This window comes from Scyliorhinus canicula, chromosome 6, assembly GCF_902713615.1.
Source record: "Scyliorhinus canicula chromosome 6, sScyCan1.1, whole genome shotgun sequence".
In the NCBI taxonomy this organism is placed as follows: domain Eukaryota; kingdom Metazoa; phylum Chordata; class Chondrichthyes; order Carcharhiniformes; family Scyliorhinidae; genus Scyliorhinus; species Scyliorhinus canicula.
The window spans coordinates 147,629,550-147,653,172 of record NC_052151.1 but is presented as its reverse complement, the minus strand read 5'-3'; the positions used below and the strand labels follow the sequence as shown (position 1 = coordinate 147,653,172).

Here is a 23,623-nt window from a genome sequence, read left to right as displayed (position 1 = left end):
GCGGAATTGGCGGCGCGAGCGGGCCCCTGGGGTGGGGGGCGCGGGGTGATCGGACCCCGGGGGGTGCCCCCACGGTGGCCTGGCCCGTGATCGGGGCCCACCGATCAGCGGGCGGCCCAGTGCCGTGGGGGCACTCTTTTTCTTCCGCCGCCGCCACGCTGTCCACCATGGCGGAGGCAGAAGAGACCCCCTCCACCGCGCATGCGCCGGTGGTGATGTCAGTGGCCGCTAATGTTTTTTGCCCCTTGTTATTTCTAAACTCTACCCATACAGATTCCACATTGTCAGAGCTAATATCTTTTCTCACTATTGTGTTAATTTCCTCTTTAACCAGCAGTGCCACGCCACCACCATTTTTTTAATGTCTGTCCTTCCTAAAATCTGTAAACCCAGGGACATTCAGTTCCTATCTCTGGTCACCCTGCAGCCATGTCTCCGTAATCCCAATTATATCATACCCATTTATATCTATCTGCGCAATTAGTTTATCCACTTTATTGAGGGGGGAGACTGAATGAGTCAACAGGATTGGCTTAAATTGCACTTGCAAACGATGGACGGGACTAAATGGCTATTTCAGTGTTGTAAACTTCTGATTTATATGTAACACTTTAATCCTTGTGGTTTGACAAATTGTTTTGAATCCTGGTTAATCATATCTCATCTACCAATTAATATAAATATTGAACATTAATGCTGTAGATGTCTGCGCCATGACATCAACAGAACAAATAGGCTGTTAAAAAGCTGTGGTTGAGTGTTCTGCTAAAAAGGTCAATAATAATGTAGGCCATGTACTCAATGAGTGTTGATGTGTACTGCCATTTGATTAATATAAATTTATATTATGTCTTATTTTGGAAGGTTTGGCAAAAGATAGAGGACCCTAATTGGACACCTCTGACCTACATGGATCTGGAAGACTTGCCATGCATACTTATCCTATCTGGTAACGATCCTTATGGAGAGTCTTTTCCCAGGTAAAGGACCACATTTTTAAAAAAAAAGATGTTAGTACTTATATTACCTGCTGAAATTTCTCTCTGTTCTAGGAAAGGGAAACCTGAGGATTGGTGGTGATTTAAAATCATTGCGGTTGTAAGTTGTGTGTTTGACTACTTGTTATTTTAATAAAAGTAGATTCCGATGACAATCATCAGTCAGAGCAAGATTACACCATTACAAATTTAGTCCAGTTTCTAAATTCCAGTTTCAAGTTGTGATGCCTCTTTTGAGCATAAATGACCCAAGCAGATGATTAACAGTTTAAAAATTACAAAGGTATTCTACTGCACCAAATTATATTTGAACTGTTGGAATGAACACTATGGTGATAAAAAACATTCAGAATTATCATAATTTAAGTTAAAGTTTATGAAATCCAACATGCAGTTGCAGAAACTGTTCTTTTGTAAACTAATAATGGTCAAGACATGGGCCAGGATTCTCCCCTACCCGGTGGGGCGGGGGGTCCAGGCGTGATGGAATGGCGTGAACCACTCCGGCGTCGGGCCGCCCCAAAGGTGCGGAAGTGTCCGCACCTTCAGAGGCCAAGCCCTAACATTGAGGGGCTAGGCCCGCACCGGAGTGGTTGGCGCACTTCCGGCTTGCGGGAACGGCCTTTGGCGCCACGCAGCCGGGGCCGAAGAGACTTCGTCGGCCGGCGGAAGTACGCGCATGCGCCGGAGCGTCAGAGGCTGCTGACGTCATCCCCGCCCATGCGCAGGGGAGGGGGTCACTTCCGCCTCCGCCATGGTGAAGACTATGGCAAAGGCGGAAGGAAAAGAGTGCCCCCACGGCACATGCCTGCCCACCAATCGGTGGGCCCCAATCGTGGGCCAGGCCACCATGGGGGCACCCCCCCGGGGCCAGGTCGCCCGGAGCCCGCCCGCGCCACCTGGTCCCGCTGGTAAGGTAGGTGGTTTGATCCACGCCGACGGGAGAGGCAGGACAGCAGCGGGACTTTGGCCCATCGCGGGCCGGCGTATCCCCGGGGGGGGGGGGCGACTGGCACGGAGCGATTCCCGCCCCCGCCGAATCTCCGGTGTTGGAGAATTCGGGACACGGCGGGGATGGGATTGACGCCAGCCCCCGGCGATTCTCTGACCCGGCCGGGGGTCGGAGAATCCCGCCCATGGATCTTCCTATTCCCTCTAGCACTGTGATGCAAATGTTTGTTAGGCCAACGAAGAGGACTTTCAAGACTTAACCGCATTGGTTTTGAAATTTTGTAAAGCAGCAGCTTTCCTTCCCTCAAGGACATTAATGATCAAATTGGGGTTTTATGACCATCTCACACCTTACTTATTCCAGCTCTTTATTCTTGATTTATTTATTTCATCTCAAGTCAATTCAAATTATTGAACCACCATGGTGAGAATATTAAGCCCAGGTCTCACGCTTTTTAGCTGAGTATGGTAACGTTCTGCTACAAAATGATAAAGATATAAACTGGACAGCAAGATGGAGTTAGGTTTCTCAACAATTCCTCTGCCTGGTGCTGTGAAGGCATTGGTTAAGGTTTTGAATGACTTCTTCATTGGCAAAGCAAAAATCAGAACTCACAACACAATCTCTCATTTCTGTTCCCTTTGACCATTTTTGGACTTGTTGAAATTATTTCAACCCTAACAGACTAGGAATTTCCCTCTTTCTTCTGGTAAATTGACCATTTTAGCCAATGCTTTATTTCCAGGTCCAGGAATCATGGTTAGCATGGGTGATTAATGGAAAAAAGTTATAGAATGGTCACAGCACAGAAAGAGGCGATTTGGCCCATTGTTTCTCTGCAACAGCAACTCAGCTAGCCCCACTTCCTGGCCTTTTTTTGTAACTCTGCATTTCTTTCTCTTTGGGGATTATCCAATTCGAAACTTACAATCAAATCTGCATCCGCTAGGCTCTCAATCAGTGTCATTCTGGAACCTAGAAAATTGCTGCATAAAATGTATCCCCAAATCAACATAGATTATTTGGCCAATCAAATGGTTCTTGATTCATCTGCCAATATAAATATTTCTCTATCTATTTTTTATAGACTCTTTGAGATTTGATAGAGATGTTCAGAATAATCTCTCAACCTTCTTCTCTAAGGAGAGCAATCCCATCTGTATACATGTAACTGAGGTCCCACACCGCAAAATCATTTTGGTAAACCTTTAGTATACCTTCTTTGAACCATTCACATTCTTCCTAAAGTGCATTGCCCAGAATTTGAGGCCAAACCAATAACTCCCCTACCTTTGTAGTCAACGCCTTTATTTGTGGGCGGAATCTTGTCCTCCCCGGAGGCTGGTTTGGTGGCAGAGGGGCATTTAAATGGATGGAAGGGTGGGACCCTGCCATCTTTCTGTCTCTGCCTGATTATGTCCTGCAGAAGGCCTTCCCAACCAACCTCAATTGAAGTCGTTAAGTGGATAGTTACCACCTGCTTAAGGGCCTCATTGTGCAGCTAGTTTGCTTGCAGGCTCCCTTGGCGTTGAAGGGGAGTTTCCTCATACAAACGCACTCAGTGTCTGCTCAAGGGACGTGGAATTGGGAAGGTGGCTCAGAACGACCCTCATTCCCTTGCTGCTGACCTCTTCCAGGTTTCCCTTCCCATCATCGCTCAATTTTGTCTGGGTTGGGTCCCTCCTCAATCCAAGGCCTCGGGTGGGTGTTACACTTCAACTGCTCTCAGTAGGCCGAACCTCTACCCCCATTGTCCTTGAACTTTTGGGAAGACTTAACACTGGGCAAGTGGCCAATGATGCACTGGGCCTTCCCGAAAAGAGACGATGAGGGGCCTCGCTAGATCTTTAGCAGGTGGTTGAGACTTCACAAAATTTTGCCCTTTCATGCCCAGAATTCCATCTGTCATTTTACTGCATTCTCAATCTGCCTAGCCACCTTCAACAACTTGCACACATATACCCCCAGTTCCTGCAGCCACTTTAGGATTATAACAAAAATTTGAATACAACCGTTACTTAATATTGTCTCTTCTTGTTCTTCCTAACAAAATGTATCACTTCATGATTCCCTGCCTTAAGCTTCATCTGCCATGTGCCCACCCATTCTGGCAGCCTGTCTACATTCTCTTCCTCCTCACAGTCACAGTACTTCCAATTTTTCAGTCATCTGTAAATTTTGGAGTTGTGCACTGTACACTCAAGTCCAGGCTATTAGTACATAACAAGAAAAGGAATGAGTGCCAATTCCGACTCCGAAGGAATATCACTTTATATATTCCTCCAGTCCTAAAAATTCTGTTTTCTGTCACTCAGCCAACCTTGTATTCTGTCTCTTTTATTCCATGGGTCTCAACTTCATTGACAAGCCTGTTATGTGTCACTTTATCAAGTACTTTTGGAAGTCCATAAGCTCATTCCCTTTGCCATCTCTCTCTCTCTTCCCTCATCAAAAAACTCAATCAAGTTGAATAAAAATGACTTGTCTTTGACAAGTCCATGCTGATTTTCCTAATCAATACTTGCCCAAGTGACAATTTTTACTGGCATCATTTCAAAAACCTTTCCCATCAGTTTAAACTGGCCTGTAGGTTTTGGGTTTACCCTTGCACTCTTTTTGAACAGTTGCAATTCTCCAGTTCTCTGGGACCATCTCCATACTGAAGGAGAATTGGAGAATTATGGTCAGTGCCTCCTCAATTATCTCCCTCTTCCCAGCATCATCCAATGCACCCAATCAATTTAGTCCCAGTGACTAAACAACTTTAAGTACGTCCATGCCTTCTAATAATTTCTTTTTTTCAATTTTTTACCCATCCAATGTCAACTGCCTTGTCTTTTAGTATGGTTTCAACAGCAACTTCTCCTTTGGTAAAGACTGCTGCAAAATGCTAACTTAGTACCTCAACTATGTCTCTGCTTTTATGCATAGATCCCCTTTTTGTTCCCTATTTTCCCCAATTCCTTTTGCCATCCTTTCACTATTTATTTGCCTAAAGTAAAGATTTGGATTTCCTATTCTGTTAGCTGCCAGTCTCATCTCATACTCTTCCTTAACCTCTCTTATTTCCTTTCCCACTTCCCCTCTGAGCTTTCCATATTCAGCCTGGTTCTCCCTTCCATTGTCAATCTGATTGTGAGTGCATGATACAGGGATATGCCAGAGTATAATATCTTTTCAGGCCCTGTTTGCTAGTCTCCTTCCTCGCTCTCTAAAATCTGCCGAGAAGATCTTATCCCTCTTTTTCCAAATTATTTGGTACCGATATGGGCCATGACCTTCTGTACCTCCTCTCTCCTCAATGTAAGTGACATTTGTGACCCTGTCACCAGGGAGGAAACATGCTGCATTCACATTCACAGCCCCAAAAAACTATCAATGCATTGGCAGATTATGCCAAAGTTGAAAGGGAAGATTGAAAGGGGGAGAATGGTAGTGTGTTGGATTGAGTCCACAGGTAGCCCAGCAACAGCTCCTGGCTTGGCTGTTAAGATGGAGATGGTGTAGCATGACCAGGACTGCAGTGTTGTTTGCCATTAGAACATAGAACATAGAAAATACAGCACAGAACAGGCCCTACGGCCCACGATGTTGTGCAGAACTTTTATCCTAGATTAAGAACAAATTAATTTACATCCCATCATTCTACCGTAATCTATGTACCTATCCAATAGCCGCTTGAAGGTCCCTAATGTTTCCGACTCAACTACTTCCACAGGCAGTGCATTCCATGCCCCCACTACTCTCTGGGTAAAGAACCTACCTCTGACATCGCCCCTACATCTTCCACCATTCACCTTAAATTTATGTCCCCTTGTAATGGTTTGTTCTACCTGGGGGGAAAGTCTCTGGCTGTCTACTCTATCTATTCCCCTGATCATCTTATAAACCTCAATCAAGTCTCCCCTCATCCTTCTCCGTTCTAATGAGAAAAGGCCTAGCACCCTCAACCTTTCCTCGTAAGACCTACTCTCCATTCCAGGCAACATCCTGGTAAATCCCCTTTGCACCTTTTCCAAAGCTTCCACATCCTTCCTAAAATGAGGCGACCAGAACTGCACACAGTACTCCAAATGTGGCCGTACCAAGGTTTTGTACAGCTGCATCATCACCACACGGCTCTTAAATGCAATCCCTCTGCTAATGAAATCTAGCACATTATAGGCCTTCTTCACAGCTCTATCCATTGAGTGGCAACTTTCAAAGATCTATGAACATAGAGTCCAAGATCTCTCTGCTCCTCCACATTGCCATTAGGAGGTATCTTCCCTGCCGATCATGGCTGGAAGGATGGAGATGGAAATAGGTTTCAGACCTGACACAATCTGTCCTGGTCCTACGTATCATACCTGGAACTCCTTAATTTGTTATCCCCTGCTTCCTGCAAACTGCAGGGACAGGGCTGGGGAATCCATCCATTGTGACTGGTAATGAAGCTGTACAACCACATTTTTGAAAGGGGTAAAATGTCCCCAATATTTCTTTGAAAGCTAAATGACATCAGGAAGAAAAATAAACAGCATGGGAATAGCTTTAAAACTGCTAAATAAATGTTTTTACTATTCCCTTTTGAAGAAATAATACACACAGCCTGTTCCTGAGTAACTATGGACACCTATGAATCACGTGTGCAAATATGACTGAACACTCTGCACACGTGAACATCAGAAACGTGCACGCAAGTCTTTACTCCCTTACTTTGATATACTTATCCCTGTTCTCCCTGACCTCGGAAATGCAAATGAACTGCAAAATGTGCAGTGATCTTAACGTGTTCCTTTCACTGCAGCAGGCAAATGCTGTTGGAAAACCTACTGTCTTGTGTCACTCCTATTGCATAGCAGGTCATATGTATAAGGAGAGGCCACTGAGGGTTACACATTGTCGGAAGGAGGGGATTGGGTTAAAATTGCTATGTTTTATGGCTCTACAAAAGTTAGTTAAAAATCTTTTGCTTGCCTTTTTGAGTGGCATGCAATGTTACCTTTCAGAACCTTTGGTTAGGTTGCTCTGTGCCAAGGCTTGGGTTTTCTTTGGAGTCATTCTCTTAACACAAATTGCTTGACAATTCTTTTTCTCTATCTGTAAAATAGAATACAAGGAGGCCAAAATTCCATTACCTGATCAGATCACACCTTGTAATAATAATAATTTTTATTGTCACAAGTAGGCTTACATTAACACTGCAGTGGGGTTACTGTGAAAAGCCCCTAGTCGTCACATTCCCGCGCCTGTTCAGGTACACGGAAGCAGAATTCAGAATGTCCAAATTACCTAACAGCATGTCTTTCAGGACTTGTGGGAGGAAACAGGAGCACCCGGAGGAAACCCACGCAGACACGGGGAGAACATGCAGACTCCACACAGACAGTGACCAAGCCGGAAATTAAACCTAGGAGAAAATGCTGGAAAATCTTAGCAGGTCTGGCAGCATTTGTAGGGAGAGAAAAGAGCTAACATTTCAAGTCCACTGACCCTTTGTCCAAGCTCATTGTCAAAGAGTCATCGGACTCGAAACATTAGCTCTTTTCTCCCCCTACAGATGCTGCCAGTCCTGCTGAGATTTTCCAGCATTTTCGCTTTTGTTCAGATTCCAGCATCCGCAGTAATTTGCTTTTAATTGAACCTGGGACTCTGGCGCTGTGAAGCAACAGTGCTAACCACTGTGCTGCCATGCTGTCCCCTTAAGTTCTGCGGCAAGTTCTGGTGGCCGTTAAGGAACAAGGCAGATATTCGAGCACTAAAGATAATGCAAGCAAGCCCAACAACACTGATCCATAGTGTTATGGATGCAAGAACAGATCCCAACTGCAGCTAAGATACTGGAACAGAACCATAATGCTTTTTTTTATTTTTAAGACTGTGCGGAAAGATTGAGTCACTCTTTCAGTGATTGTATGAGAAATCAGGCTTGGTTATTTTTACAAACAAATCTTTATTATAACAAAATAAAACTTTTGAACCTAACAAGAACAGCTTACATGTATCTCTTAACCCTAACACACAATTTCCCATTAAACAGTATGTAAAATGAACATACAGGTAGGCAAAAATGATATTTGCATTGCAGATCAGGTTGTACACTCTGTTGCACTTCTTCCACTGGGACTGGTCCTGCTGTTAGTGAGTCTCCTTTAGATCCTTTACAAAAGCCTGTTTCTGGCAGTTTCTTCATGACCTCTCTCGATTGGTCACCAAATCCTTCTGCACCTACCTGTTCAAACACAATTATTTTATCTCTCCAAGCTCCGCCCAGGGCCTCAACGATGGTTCTGTTCCAGGCGTGTCCAGACTTGGACTCATCATTCCTATCAGAACTTTTGATTATCCACTGCCTTTTACACAAAAAGAACAAGGCCATGTTATGAATATACAACTAACCTCCAATTTACGACCATAAGAGGCCATCAGACTCTGTAATGGGCTGATAGCTGGTCAAACCAGAGTGTCCCGGAGGACAATCGATCTTGAGTGCATCACCCTGGCTGAACAAAAGTATCCTGCTTATTCCCATTAACTAGTCTGATTTGGACGGGCGGCACGGTGGTGCAGTGGCCCCAGGTCACTCTCCATGTGGAGTTTGCACATTCTCCCCGTGTTTGCGTGGGTTTCATCCCCACAACCCAAAGATGTGCAAGCTAGGTGGATTGGCCATGCTAAATTGCCCCTTAATTGGAAAAAGTGAATTGGGTACTCTAAATTTATAACTAAAAAAAAAGGATTCTTCACCATCGGCGGGACATCCCAGGTCATGGGGCTAATAGAAGACATGCATGTCTCCTGCTGCACACCGGGCCGTCTGGGAATGCTCGACATCAACAGGTTGTGTCCAGGGGTCAAGAGTTCAGTATGCCATTTAATAATGGCGTTCCCATGTCTCTCTGCACTGGGGTGTTTCTGCGAGCAGGGCTCCCCAGTGCAGGAAATGGGACTAAGTGCAGCCTTGGCCGCGCTGGGAAAATGGGACATAGTCCACATTTGGTTTGATCGCACCATTAGAATTATTCTTATCATTGAGGAGCTCAACCCCCTGGCCAGACTGCCTCCTGATATTGGGGTGCAGTTTTGAAAAGGTGCCCTGATCTCTAAGTAAGCATGAAGGTCCCTCCACCCACGGGCAAAGTCAACCCCACATACATGGGCATTTCCCCCACCCTCCTCAAGTGAGGACATCCTGCTAGGGGGTCCCTGAGGTCCCCCCTCTTCAGGCCCCTCCAAAACCCCTCACAGGACCCCCACCCTTCAAACCCCCCCCCCAATCTAGAGGCCCATATTTACCTGCCCTGCAACCCCCACCCTTCAATGGTCCCCGCTGCCTTCCCTGAGACGGCTCCTCCTGGCCAGGGTAGCAGTGCCAGGGTGACCCAGTACCAGGGGGCCACCCTGCACTACCCCTGACCACCCGTAGGCCTCCGATTGCCCAGGACACTCCCCTCCCCACCAGGTGCCATTCCGTCTGATCCACTTTGTACGGTCCAGTACTGAACGGCACCTAGCTGAGGGCCTCCTGGGGGGGATGGTGGATCGCGGGAAAGTATGCTTCAGTAAGTTTGAAACTTACTTGTTTAAACTTGTCCGGCCTGGTCCCACCCATTGTGGGCGGGATTCTGATCGTGCCATCTCATGGGACTTGGGTAGATCCTGCAAGGTGTCATGGCTGCCAGGAAGCCTGTGGGTGGCCTCACCCAGCATCTACCAGTCGAGTCGCAATGCAGCGTGATGCAGCCTGTAAATCGTGTCTTTAGTCATTTTTTGGGGCCTTGAGAGTTTCTCCCAATCTAGCCTACACTTGGAAATGTTCTCAGCAATGGGGAACTGATTGGGGAACCAGCGGGACCAGCTATTCAGTGCTCGGGCCGCCATTTTGAAATGGGCCCCATTGAGCTTCTAATTGAGCTTCTAATTGAGCAGGAACCCTCAGTTCCTGGCCCTTGGCAGTGCCACCCTAGCACCTGGGCACCCTGGTGCTGCCACCCTAGCATCACTGCCAGGAAGGCAGTGCTAACCTGGCACCAGGGTGCCCAGGTGCCAGAGGAAGAGCCAGGGTGCCAGACTGCCCTGTCCCACCCAGGGGTCTGTAATGGCCTGGAAGACCCCACAGGTGTCCTTATGCCTGGTCTACTTTTGTGTGGACTAGTGCTAAACGGTGCCATAGCTAGGTATTCCAGACATGGGAGTGAGTTCCCAGACCTCTGGAGAATCTGGTGCTGATATATTTTTAAAATATGTATATCTGGATCCAGATCGCGGTGTCCCACGAGATCCTGTTAGATCTCACGAGGGCGTTCTGAGCATTGTGAATCTCGCGAGAAGCCACTCATGAGATTTAACGGCCTCATCACATCACCAGGTTGTGCACAACGAGTCCGTTCGATCACACTTGATGAATCCAGAATATGACTTTTAATTAAATTACACATTTAGAACAAGGCTCAAACTTATTATGGGAAAATACAGCACAGTTCTTCACATGAAGAGTGCTGAACCTTTGAATTGCATTCCCAAATAGGGAATGCAACCTTTCTTTCAACAGTGGAATGTTGGGCTTCTCTGAATGGATGAAGTATGATTGCTGCAATGGCCTTCCTTATTGATAGTTATCTCTTTTAAAAGTCTAGTTCACATATTTTCTCCTTCATTTTCACTAGCAATGCTTTTGTGCCGCTCTAATTGGGATTCCAGCTTGCAGATTCTTCCTTATTAATTTGTCACCACACATAAAAATCCAACTGGTTCAGCGGAGTGAACCTAACTACCTTACACATCTGGCCTCAGTCAGCGTGGCTAAGGAAGGAACTGCACTCACTCCCTTCTGTTGCCCGGAACAACCTCAGAAACCATTAGGGAATGGGCAATAATTTTGGCATCACTCACATCCTGAGAGCAAATTAAAAATAAAGAAATTAAAAAGATAGATGGGAGATTTCGATGACCCCTGGGGATCAATTTCATGCTCATGGGGAATGAGAGGCACAGGACGGTCGTGGGAAATTTTTGTGCATTCATTTTAGTGAATGTGCACAATATTCTACAATACACTCGCATTTTGAAAAGCAAAATTGTCCTTTTTAAGGTATGAAAATAAGGTACGAAAATGACTGACGTAGGTGCACAATTCTTCCCACTTCTCGGTCTGTTCAAACGTTAAAAATTGTGCATATTTTGCATATTTTTTGTTGGATGTGGATAACCAAGATTAGTGATCTCCACCAATTGAACACTTGAATGTTTTTAAAGATGGCATTATTTAATAAGATTAAAGTTTCTGCTGTGGGCATAATTGGCAATCTAAAGTTGCACTATTTTTTTAGAATTGTGTTTATTTTTTCAAGTTTCCATTTGCTTATAGCTGAATGCACAGCCTGCCATTAACTGATGCAATCAGGCGTGCTGGATTCTTCACGACACTCACAAAAGGCACTCTCACTATTTCACTATCCACTTGTGAGAGCTCTGTGGCTCGAGCAGATGTGTAGGCATACTCTTCAAGAGGGTGCCCCAACAGCAAAGATATTGGTGGCACCCTTCCTCAGCATCAGGGTACACATGAGGGCACCACATCAGGTTATGCCAGCTGCAATAGTTCAGGGGCAACCTTGGTCATAGAATCATAGAATTTACAGTGCAGAAGGAAGCCATTAGGCACAATTAGTCTGCACCAGCCCTTGGAAATATCACCCTACCCAAGCCCCCACCTCCACCCTATCCCTCTAACCCAGTAACCCCACCCAACCCCTTTGGACACTAAGGGCAATTTATCATGGCCAATCCACCTAACCTGCACATCTTTGGACTGTGGGAGGAAACCAGAGCACCCAAAGGAAACCGACGCACACACGGGGAGGATGTGCAGACTCCGCACAGACAGTGACCCAAGCCGGGAATCGAACCTGGGACCTCGGAGCTGTGAAGCAACTGTGCTACCGTACTAACCCCATCCACATATCATGTGGATATGAGGGTTTGGGTGTATTTCAATGAGAGGAGAGGAAGGGTCAACTTCAGACGATAGGGTCCCTTGAGTAGTGGGAGCATGAACATTATCCCTTTCTGCCTCAATCCTTTCATGGCTATTCTGCAGATCCATACTGATGAAGATTACGAGAATGCCTGACAAAGCATGCATGCATCCAGGCGGCATCACAGGAACAGATTGGTCAGTGCTACAGAACGCACCATACATTCTGCACATGCCATCAATAGGCTACCACGTATGTCTCTCCACAAGATTGGTCAACCTTTCAATGGAGGAACTCATCCATTCATATGTCAAAGACATTGCAGTGCTTTTGTAATGAATGGACTCACTGATTTTCAGAATAAGGGACTGCACTGCTTCAGCAAACTTTAAAATTTTTTTTAGAGTACCCCATTCATTTTTTCCAATTAAGAGGCAATTTAGTGGGCAGCACGGTGGCCTAGTGGTTAGCACAACCGCCTCACAGCGCTGAGGTCCCAGGTTCGATCCCAGCTCTGGGTCACTGTCCGTGTGGAGTTTGCATATTCTCCCCGTGTCTGCTTGGGTTTCGCCCCCACAACCCAAAAATGTGCAGAGTAGGTGCCCCATGCTAAATTGCCCCTTAATTGGAAAAAATAATTGGGTAATCAAATTTTTTTAAAAAAGAAAAAAAAAAGAGGCAATTTAGTGTGGCCAATCCACCTACCCTTCTCATCCCTTTGGGTTGTGGGGGTGAGACCCACGCAAACACGGGGAGAATGTGCAAACTTCACACGCACAGTGACCCAGAACCAAGGATCAAACCTGGGACCTCGGCGCCGTGATGCAGCAGTGCTAGCCACTGTGCAAAAGTGCTGCCCTTGCCTCAGTAAACTCGTGACAGTCAGCCACACATCTCCTATTGTTAGCATCCACTTTACTTGTAGTGCCCAAGGCTCAGCACCTCCAGTCAGGATAGCATGGCTGTAGCTGCCTTTGTCCTCCGAGGAGGATGGCCCACGGCTGTCTCTGTCCTCTGGAGGGACGGCCCACAGCTGCCTCTGTCCTCTGGAGGGACGGCCCACAGCTGCCTCTGTCCTCTGGAGGGCCAGCCCACAGCTGGCTCTGTCCTCTGGAGGGACGGCCCACAGCTGTCTCTGTCCTCTGGAGGGACGGCCCACAGCTGCCTCTGTCCTCTGGAGGGCCGGCCCACAGCTGGCTCTGTCCTCTGGAGGGACGGCCCACAGCTGTCTCTGTCCTCTGGAGGGACGGCCCACAGCTGCCTCTGTCCTCTGGAGGGCCGGCCCACAGCTGCCTCTGTCCTCTGGAGGGACGGCCCACAGCTGTCTCTGTCCTCTGGAGGGCCAGCCCACAGCTGCCTCTGTCCTCTGGAGGGACGGCCCACAGCTGCCTCTGTCCTCCGAGGAGGATGGCCCACAGCTGTCTCTGTCCTCTGGAGGGCCGGCCCACAGCTGCCTCTGTCCTCTGGAGGGCCAGCCCACAGCTGTCTCTATCCTCTGGAGGGACGGCCCACAGCTGTCTCTGTCCTCTGGAGGGACGGCCCACAGCTGTCTCTGTCCTCTGGAGGGACGGCCCACAGCTGCCTCTGTCCTCCGAGGAGGATGGCCCACAGCTGTCTCTGTCCTCTGGAGGGCCGGCCCACAGCTGCCTCTGTCCTCTGGAGGGCCAGCCCACAGCTGCCTCTGTCCTCTGGAGGGATGGCCCACAGCTGTCTCTATCCTCTGGAGGGACGGCCCACAGCTGCCTCTGTCCTCTGGAGGGACGGCCCACAGCTGTCTCTATCATCTGTTGCTGCTCACATGTGCCACCCATTCTAAAGTTACCGTAGGCCCCAAAGCATGTATCTGCACTAGTGGACAGTGTGCCTACCTCCTGTGACAGCTCCTGGTTCTTCAAGTGCTGGTCCTCCCCTGTGCCTCCTCAGTCAGCCATTGTGATCCTCCGGCATAGGCTCCATGAAAAAGAAAAATCTGTCACTGGTGTTGCTCGTTATGCTTTCCCTTAATTTGCTCTGTTTTAATTACCTTTGCTCAAGAGTTGCCAGGTATTACCGGGTTGCTGCTGAAAAGGCCAGGGAGGAGAAGTTGAGGACCGGAGGGGTGGGGGGGGGGCGCCATCGCCATGGGGAGCGGGTCAGAAAGGGAGGGCTGACTCGGGGCGAGCAGGTGACAGGATATGGCTAGTCGGCAGGGGAAAGGGGCGGGCTGCCCTTCGACCCGGCTGATCACTTGGAATGTGAGGGGGCTGAATGGGCCGGTCAAGAGAATGAGAGTAATCTCGCATTTGAAGGGACTGAAGGCGGATGTAGCAATGCTACAAGAGACCCATTTGAAGGTGGCGGACCAGGTCCGCCTGAGAAGGGGGTGGGTGGGACAGGTGTTCCACTCAGGACTGGACGTAAAGAACCGGGGGGGTGGCGATCCTGGTAGGGAAGAGGGTGTCGTACGTGGCGGCGGAGGTGGTGGCGGATAAAGAGGGTAGATATGTCATGGTGAAGGGTAGGCTGCAGGGGGAGAAAGTGGTGATGGTTAACGTGTATGCCCCGAATTGGGACGACGCTGGCTTCATGAGGCGCCTACTGGGCCTCATTCCGGACCTGGAGGCAGGGGGCCTGATCATGGGGGGGGACTTCAACACAGTGCTGGACCCCGTGCTGGACAGATCGAGTTCAAGGACGAGTAGGAGGCCGGCAGCGGCAGAAGTGTTAAAGGGGTTTATGGAGCAGATGGGAGGGGTGGACCCCTGGAGGTTTGGGAGGCCGAGGGCGAGGGAGTATTCCTTTTTCTCCCATGTCCACAGAGTCTATTCTAGAATTGACTTTTTTGTATTGAGCAGGGGACTGATCCCGAAAGTACGGGAAGTGGAGTACTCGGCCATAGCGGTCTCAGACCACGCGCCACACTGGGTAGATTTGGAAATGGGGGAGGTGCGAGACCAGCGTCCGCTGTGGCGCCTGGATGTGGGGTTGCTGGCGGATGAGGAGGTGGGTAAGAGGGTCCGGAAGAGCATTGAAAGATATCTGGACATTAATGACACGGGGGAGGTGCAGGTGGGGATGGTATGGGAGGCCCTGAAGGCGGTGATCCGGGGGGAGCTGATCTCCATACGGGCACATAGGGAAAGGAGGGAGAGACAGGAGAGGGAGAGGCTGGTGGGGGAGCTTCTGGACGTGGATAGGAAATATGCGGAGGCACCAGAGGAGGGGCTGTTGGGGGAACGGCGCAGTTTGCAGGCTAAGTTTGACCTGTTGACCACCAGAAAGGCGGAGACACAGTGGAGAAGGGCGCAGGGCGCGATTTATGAGTATGGGGAGAAGGCGAGTAGGATGTTGGCGCATCAGCTCCGCAAGCGGGATGCGGCTAGAGAAATTGGGGGAGTGAGGGAGAGGGGTGGGAACGTAGTGCAGAAGGGGCCAGAAGTAAATGGGGTTTTCAGAGACTTCTATAAGGAGCTGTATCGGTCAGAGCCGACGACGAGGGGAGGGGGGATGGAGGGCTTCTTGAACAAACTGAGGTTCCCCAAGGTCCAAGAGGAACTGGTAGAGGGGCTGGGGGCGCAGATAGGGTTAGAGGAGCTAGTCAAGGGGATTGGGCATATGCAGTCGGGGAAGGCGCCGGGGCCAGACGAGTTCCCGGTGGAATTTTACAAAACATATGCGGATTTGGTGGGCCCTGTGCTGGTGCGAGCCTTCAACGAGGCATGGGAGGGGGGGGCTCTGCCCCCGACAATGTCGCAGGCACTGATCTCTCTGATCTTGAAGCGGGACAAGGACCCCGTGCAGTGTGGGTCATATAGGCCTATCTCGCTCCTGAATGTGGACGCCAAGCTGCTGGCAAAGATCCTGGCTACCAGGATAGAGGATTGTGTGCCAGGGGTGATACACGAGGACCAGACGGGTTTTGTGAAAGGGCGGCAGCTTAATACGAACGTGCGGAGACTGTTAAACGTCATCATGATGCCGGCAGTGGAGGGGGAGGCGGAGATAGTGGTGGCATTGGACGCGGAGAAAGCATTTGATAGGGTGGAGTGGAAGTACCTGTGGGAGACGCTGGAACGGTTTGGATTTGGGGAGGGATTTATTAAATGGGTGAAGCTGCTCTATTCGGCCCCGACGGCAAGTGTAGTGACGAATGGTAGGAGATCGGAGTATTTTGGGCTCCACCGGGGGACCAGACAGGGGTGCCCCTTGTCCCCCCTGCTCTTCGCACTGGCAATTGAACCGTTGGCGATGGCACTGAGGGGCTCAGGGGGGTGGAGAGGGCTGACAAGGGGCGGGGAGAAGCACCGGGTATCGCTGTACGCGGACGACCTGCTGCTATACGTTTCAGACCCAGAAGGGGGAATGCCGGAGGTGATGGAACTGCTAGCAGAATTCGGGGACTTTTCGGGGTACAAGCTAAACTTGGGTAAGAGTGAGGTATTTGTGATACACCCAGGGGACCAGGAAGAGGGAATCGGGAGACTCCCGTTGAAGAGAGCAGGAAAGAGTTTTAGATATTTAGGGGTGCAGGTGGCAAGGAACTGGGGGACTCTCCACAAGTTGAACTTCTCCAGGCTGGTGGAACAGATGGAGGAGGAATTTAAAAGGTGGGACATGGTGCCGCTGTCGCTGGCGGGCAGAGTGCAGTCCGTTAAAATGACGGTCCTCCCGAGGTTTTTGTTTTTATTTCAGTGCTTGCCCATCTTCCTCCCTAGGGCCTTCTTCAAAAAGGTGACGAGCAGCATCATGAGCTACGTGTGGGCGCACGGCACCCCAAGGGTGAGGAGGGTCTTCTTGGAGCGGAGTAGGGAGAGTGGAGGGCTGGCATTACCCAACCTTTCGGGGTATTACTGGGCGGCTAATGTATCGATGGTGCGCAAGTGGATGATGGAAGGGGAGGGGGCAGCTTGGAAACGAATGGAGAGGGCGTCCTGTGGCAACATAAGCCTGGGGGCCCTAGTAACGGCGCCATTGCCGCTCCCTCCCACGAGGTACACCACGAGCCCGGTGGTGGCGGCCACCCTCAAGATCTGGGGGCAGTGGAGGCGACACAGGGGGGAAGTGGGAGGTCTGATGGAGGCACCGTTAAGAGGGAACCATAGATTCATCCCGGGGAACATGGACGGGGGATTCCAGAGCTGGCACAGGGTGGGCATCAGGCAGCTGAAGGATCTGTTTGTAGATGGGAGGTTTGCGAGCCTGAGAGAGCTGGAGGAGAAATTCGGGCTCCCCCCGGGAAACATGTTTAGACATTTGCAGGTGAAGGCATTTGCTAGACGCCAGGTGGAAGGGTTTCCCTTGCTCCCCAGTAGGGGGGCGAGCGATAGGGTGCTCTCGGGGGTCTGGGTCGGAGGGGGGAGGATATCGGACATATACAAAGTAATGCAGGAGGCGGAGGAGGCATCAGTAGAGGAGCTGAAAGCCAAGTGGGAGGGGGAGCTGGGAGAGCAGATAGAGGATGGGACATGGGCTGATGCCCTGGAGAGGGTTAATTCTTCCTCCTCGTGTGCGAGGCTTAGCCTCATTCAATTTAAGGTGCTACATAGAGCCAATATGACGGGGACAAGGATGAGTCGGTTCTTTGGGGGCGAGGACAGATGTGTCAGGTGTTCGGGAAGTCCAGCGAACCATGTCCATATGTTTTGGGCATGTCCGGCACTGGAGGAGTTCTGGAAGGGGGTGGCAAGGACGGTGTCGAGGGTGGTGGGATCCAGGGTCAAACCAGGATGGGGACTAGCGATCTTTGGGGTTGGGGTGGAGCCGGGGGTACAGGAGGCGAGAGAGGCCGGAGTACTGGCCTTTGCGTCCCTAGTTGCGCGAAGAAGGATACTAATACAGTGGAAGGACGCGAGGCCTCCAAGCGTGGAAACTTGGATTAATGACATGGCAAGCTTTATTCAGTTGGAAAGGGTCAAATTCGCCCTGAGAGGGTCGGTACAAGGGTTCTTCAGGCGGTGGCAGCCTTTCCTCGACTTTTTGGCTCAAAGATAGGGTACAGAGGTCGCAGCAGCAGCAACCCGGGGGGGGGGGGGGGGGGGGGAGAGGGGGGGGGGGGGTGGCAACAACGGGTGTGGTGGGTTATTTACGGTTGTAATGCGGGCAAATTTGTTCGCAGTTCATGTTTGATGTTGATTGTTGCTTTGTTTGTTTTTGGGGAGGGGGGAGGGGGGGAGGGAAAAAAAAAAAAGAGTTGTCAGGTATCTTTCTGATACCACGACAAGGTTCAAAACCGAATACTGATCAATGACTCGACACACCAGTTAGTAAGTTTGAAATCAATGAACATTTATTTACACACACAGTCAATTATTACTCATGCACAAACTCTACTCACTAAACTACAACTACTACTAAAGCCTATATTTAGCTTTGAGTGCCCACTCAGTCAGAGGAACAATGGCCGTTGTCCGGTTCTGATACTGCTGGCTTCGAACTGGTATAGAATAGTAGCTAGGAGCGCCTATCTCGTAGCGTGCGTTGATCTTAGACTTACTTGGCTGGTGCTTGGTGGGCCTCTTGTCGCTGAGAGCCAAATGCCAAGGTGAAGGTGACGAAGATAAGAGTGAGCGCGAACTGACCTTGGGGACTCTGCTTTATACCCCAAGAGGTTTCGGGCCCTTCTGGGCGGACCCTGGTCTTTGTCCCAATTAATTGGACCATGTCCCAATCGTTTGTATTGATACTCTCCAATAACGGGGTCGTTCCCCGATTGCTGGGCGGGCTCTAGGTAACCGTTGGCCTGCCTTTGTTTTAGCTCCCACTGGTGCCGGGGAGTCTGTCCTGGTACCGATTGTTTCAATGTTTCTTTTTGTCCCCGGAGATAGCTCATTACTATGTTAATCGCTTGTAGTTTCAGTTCTGTCTGGGCTCTGCAAGTTCCAATCCACAGGAAACCTTGCACCTGCTTGTTTTTCTAGTGCTGTCCATTTTTCCCTGCACTCTTTGCGAGTATCCATTTTGGAATCGGGACGTGGCCACCCCAGGTGGCTACACTGGCAATTCTCCTCTGTAACATATCTGTCAGCCGATCAAGTGACACCTGCAGGGAACAACTTCATGAAGCTGGAAAATGTTGCAAGGTACATCCCCCTCCCCAGAATTACTCCTCTCATGGATGTTGTGAGATCTTTTCTCCTGTAATGTGAGGATGGAGAGTTCAGCCGCAATCCAAAAATGTGCAAGTTAGGCGGGTTGGTCATGTGAAATTTTCCCTTACCATCTAAAGGTTAGGTGGGGTTACAGGAATAGGACGGGGGAGTGAGTCGGGGTTAAGGTGCTCTTTCGGATGGTCGTTGGGCCGAATAGCCTCCTCTTGCACTGTCAGGATTCTATGATTCTCCAGTTAACCTTCCCATTTGCCTATTATGATCCCCAATCAGAAATGATTGTCTTGGTCCAGCGCTTACATAACCAAGCTCCCAAGCATACATAGCATTGATTTCTTTCCTTGGGTGAAAGTTGACACTGCGCACACATCTATTTATGAATCCATGCATTTCCTGCCTTGAGGTCCTTGTGCTCAGAGGTGTGTTATTTCCTTAATACCTTCCTGGCATACTCAACTCGTTAGATTGCCGAAGGGCTTTGAAATGCTTTCTGCCTTGGGCCCAAGTCCTATTCCCATACTTTGGCTACTGCCCTCACTGAATACCTTCAGCTATACTTCCTTTATTTGCTTGGCAGGCTGCCTTCTGCCACTGTGCAAAAATAAAATGTTCTTCCTGGCTTGCACCCCTCTCCATCACCTTCAGGGATATTTCAGTGAAGCTTAGGGCCACCCAGCATGACAGACCGCTATGTTATTTCTCTAATAGATTGTTCCCTCAGACTTGACACTCTCCTGGCCGATTCCACTTTGAAGTTTGACAGGTATTTTCTAAATGGGGGCGGCAAGCTCTATTTTCCACTTTCTGATCACACCCGCTGTCTGTGATTGGATGGATACTGTGGAGGTGACCCACGAATGGGTCACCTCCCGCAAAATGTGGGTGTCACATCCTACTTCCATGGGAGCTGGATCTGGATATGCTCCCAATGTTGGGGCACCAGCAAACTCACAGAATTCAGCTCCACATTTCAGCTTGACGACCTATCATGTTGGAACTGTTTTGAGCTGTTGTTACTCAGTTTGCTTGAAGTGAATTAAATAATCTGAAAGTTTACTAGGCACAACTTTAACTAGTTTTCTGCTTTCTTCCCTGTACAGATCTGCAAAGTACTATGATTTACGCTTAATAAACTCAACCTGTCTTTTGCGAACTGCTTTGGAGCAAGAACTGGGTCTAGCAGCTTGCTATGTAGTTCTTGATGTCCCCAGGCAGACAGCGATGGTGAATGATCTCTCCGAGAGTGACCTGGATAAGCCAGGCAGCACGGACGATGATGATGACAGTGTCTCAATTGAAGGTATGCTGTTTTGAAACAAATAAATTGACTCAAATGAATTGTGTACATTTCTGAGACTGGTAGCTGGAAACTGATAGAATAAGGTGCTGGTGATTTAATGGTTTAATGAGCCACACGCCATGGAACTGAGCCACACCAAGGCAAGAAAATCCCAGCTTTGATCCTTCTCCAATGCAGAATTAGCTGTTGTGAGCAGGACAGTGTTGAGGGCTGCCACAAATGAAAAGTATATAAAACACCTGCCAAGCTTTCTGCTCCTGTAGATTAGTGCCACCTGATGAAATATCCATGGTTCTGAAAGCAAGCATGCAGGTACAGCAAGCAACCTGTAAGTGGTACGTTGGCCTTCATTGCAAGAGGAACGAGAATGTCTCACTGCAGCTGTAGAGGGCCTTGGTAAGACCACACCCGGAGTACTGTGTGCAGTTTTGGTCTCCTTACCAAAGAAACAATACACTCGCCATTGAGGGCATGCAGTGAAGGTTGACCAAACTGATTCCTAGGATGGCAGGATTGTCGAATGAGGTGAGATTGGGCCAACTATGCCTATATTCACTGGAGTTCAGAAGAATGATAGGGGAGCTCATTGAAAGATGTAAGATTCTGACGGCTGGACAGACTGAATGCAAGGATGTTGTTTCCTCTGGCTGGGGAAGGCCTAGAACAAGGAGTCTCCGGATACGGAGTAGGCCATTTATGACTGAGATAAAGAGAAACATCCTTACTCAGCATGGTCAACCTGTGCAATTCTCCACCATAGAAAGCTGTGAAGGCCAAGTAACTGAATATATTTAAGAAGGAATGACATAGATATCTAGACCCTGAAGGTGTTATGGTATGGGAAGAGCGCGGGAGTCTGGTGTTGAGATGGCGGATCAGCCATGATCGTATTGAATGATGGAGCAGGCTCGAAATGCAACATGACCTACTGCTCTTATTTTCTATGTTTCTGTGATGTGCATGTTTAGCTGTGATGCAGTATAATTTAAAAGCCTGCCTACATTTACTGTCTCGACTCAAACCTGAAGACTGTGACCAAACCAATGTAGCAGGAGACTGCTCGGATCCAGTAGAATTGTGTTGTTGAACACACTATTGCTTTCGAGAGATGTGTAGCAAACAAAGTACAGTGAAGACATTGGGGTACACGGACCTTTCATCTTCTGGTTCGAACCCTGCACTTTTGATTTCATGGCAGTCTTCTCTCTCTCTGAAAATTGGCCCTGCTCAACCTATCTCCTGGAGGTCCATAACAGAGAATGATTGAATTCTGTGATCTGCATGACTCAGTCCTAACAGTACAAATTTAGCAGCCTGAAATCAGAAGTGGAATTAGGAAGTGTTGACATGACATTGAATTTAACAGTAAAGAAGCAGAGCGTTCGGCCAGTCATGTCTCTGCTGATTCTTTGAAAGACGCTTTAATTCCATTCACCTGTCCTTTTCCATACCCTTTCCCCCCTGATATTTACCCACTTCCTTTTTTAAAGTCTACATGGGTGATGCTTCCAATGTTTGTGGTCAGGCATTCCATGCCCTAACAGCGTTTTATAAAAATACTAATCTCTCCACTTTTCTTATGATCTAAGATTTATGCCATGTTACCAACTTGGTGACCAGGGGAAGTAGTTTTATTTTCCTAACTTGCCTCTCACAATGCTAATACTCCTGAATACTTCTTTCAGATTTGTTTAATCTGCTCCATTGTAATGAAAGGGGCTTTTGTTTCTCTAATCTTCACCTATAACTAAATTGTCATCATAGTGAATCACTTCCGCATCCTCTCCACAGCCTTGATATGCTGCCTCAAATAGCGTGCCCAAAACTGGACATAATATTCTAATTGCAGCCGAGCCAATGATCTATGTAACATAGAATTGGTTTGGTCGAGGGTTAGGTTCTTAAACATCTGCTGGTACGGGGACATGAAGTGGATTTTGCACTCGCGAGCAGTTTTCAGAGGCTTTGAACGCTTGGGAGCAGGCGAATAATGTGTTGGGTACTCTGGATCCATGGAGACTGCGTTTCCCTCAGCAGTAACACATACAGGCTACCAACACTTGAAATAGTACAACACTATTTTATTAAGCTAGAAACTGTTGAACATACTTTCACTGTGGGTCGACACTATGTTAGATTAAACTAAAGACCTATGCCTATCCTAACCAGTCTATGCACTCAGCACATGGTGAAGATCTGTGCTGCAAGCTGTAACCTCTGTCCTTCTGAGAGGCTGCATCCCGAATGAGCGGGAAAACTGATGCCCTCTGTCTTTCTAGTGAGTGTGCTCTAACTGGTGATTGGCTGCGGTGTTGTGTGTGTTGATTGGGCTTGCTGTGTGTCAATCAGTGTGTGTGTCTGCACCATGATATACTGGTGTATATTATGACAGCGACTTGTTCCCTTTCCTGACTAGACTTTGCCTTCTGACATCAGTGATGAGGGATCAAAAATGCAGTTAGTATGAACCATTCCCATCATATTCAACTGCATTATGAATGTGTTCCAATGACTCGGGTCAGACTGTGAATTCTTATTTATTCCCCTTGTTTTAGTGACAGCAGTTGCAGACTTGGGAAAGAAAAGTAATAATAACAAGAGACAGCGCTCATATTCCAATCACTCAGCTTCATCCAGATCATCAAAAACTTCAAGTAAGAAAAATACTCTTGAGTTTTGAAGACCAGAATATGAATTACTCAAAAGCACAATATTTGCAGATGTTGGAAATCTGAACTAAAAATGGAAAATACTGGAAATGCTCAGCAGGTCTGGCAGCATCTGTGGAGAGAGAAAGAAAGGTAACATTTCAGATTGATGATCTTTAATCACAACTGGAAAAGGTGCAAGTTGTAATAGGTTTTTAAACAAGTACAGAAGCAGGAGAAGTGGGTGGGGGGAGGGGAATACAAAGGGTATTTCCAGCATTTTCTGTTTTGATTTCAGATTTCCAGAACCCGCAGTATTTTGTTTTTTTGTAATTGGTGTTTAATTCACTGCCGCTTCTCTTCCAGAAATGCCCACTTTGAAGTTCTGCAGCGGAATTCTCCATCGGTGGGTTCCTCCAGTCCGCCAGCAGCACACCCACGTCCACGGGCTTCCTGACGGCGTCAGCTGGCCACAATGGGAAACCTCATTGGCTGGCTGCGGGAACGGAGAGTCCCGCTGACAGCGGGGGCACACCGTGCTGGTGGACAGGAGAATCCAGCCCATGATCTTCTCTCCAACTGAATATCCATTTGATTCTTTTACCTTGTTCACTATTATTGTAATATCTGATCTCCCTCTGCTGTTTGATGATGCATATACTTCCACAGCCACAGCACTCT

General features: G+C 48.5%; 1 protein-coding gene across 1 annotated transcript in view; it reads left to right on the top strand.

Moving 5' to 3' along the window:
* Nucleotides 1-23,623, top strand: part of greb1 (growth regulating estrogen receptor binding 1) — a 252,071-nt gene that overhangs the window by 138,816 nt on the left and 89,632 nt on the right. The window contains exons 18-20 of the mRNA XM_038800249.1: nt 865-980; nt 20,095-20,294; nt 22,850-22,948. Coding sequence (XP_038656177.1) covers nt 865-980; nt 20,095-20,294; nt 22,850-22,948 — 415 coding nt within the window. The remainder of the gene's footprint in view (nt 1-864; nt 981-20,094; nt 20,295-22,849; nt 22,949-23,623) is intronic.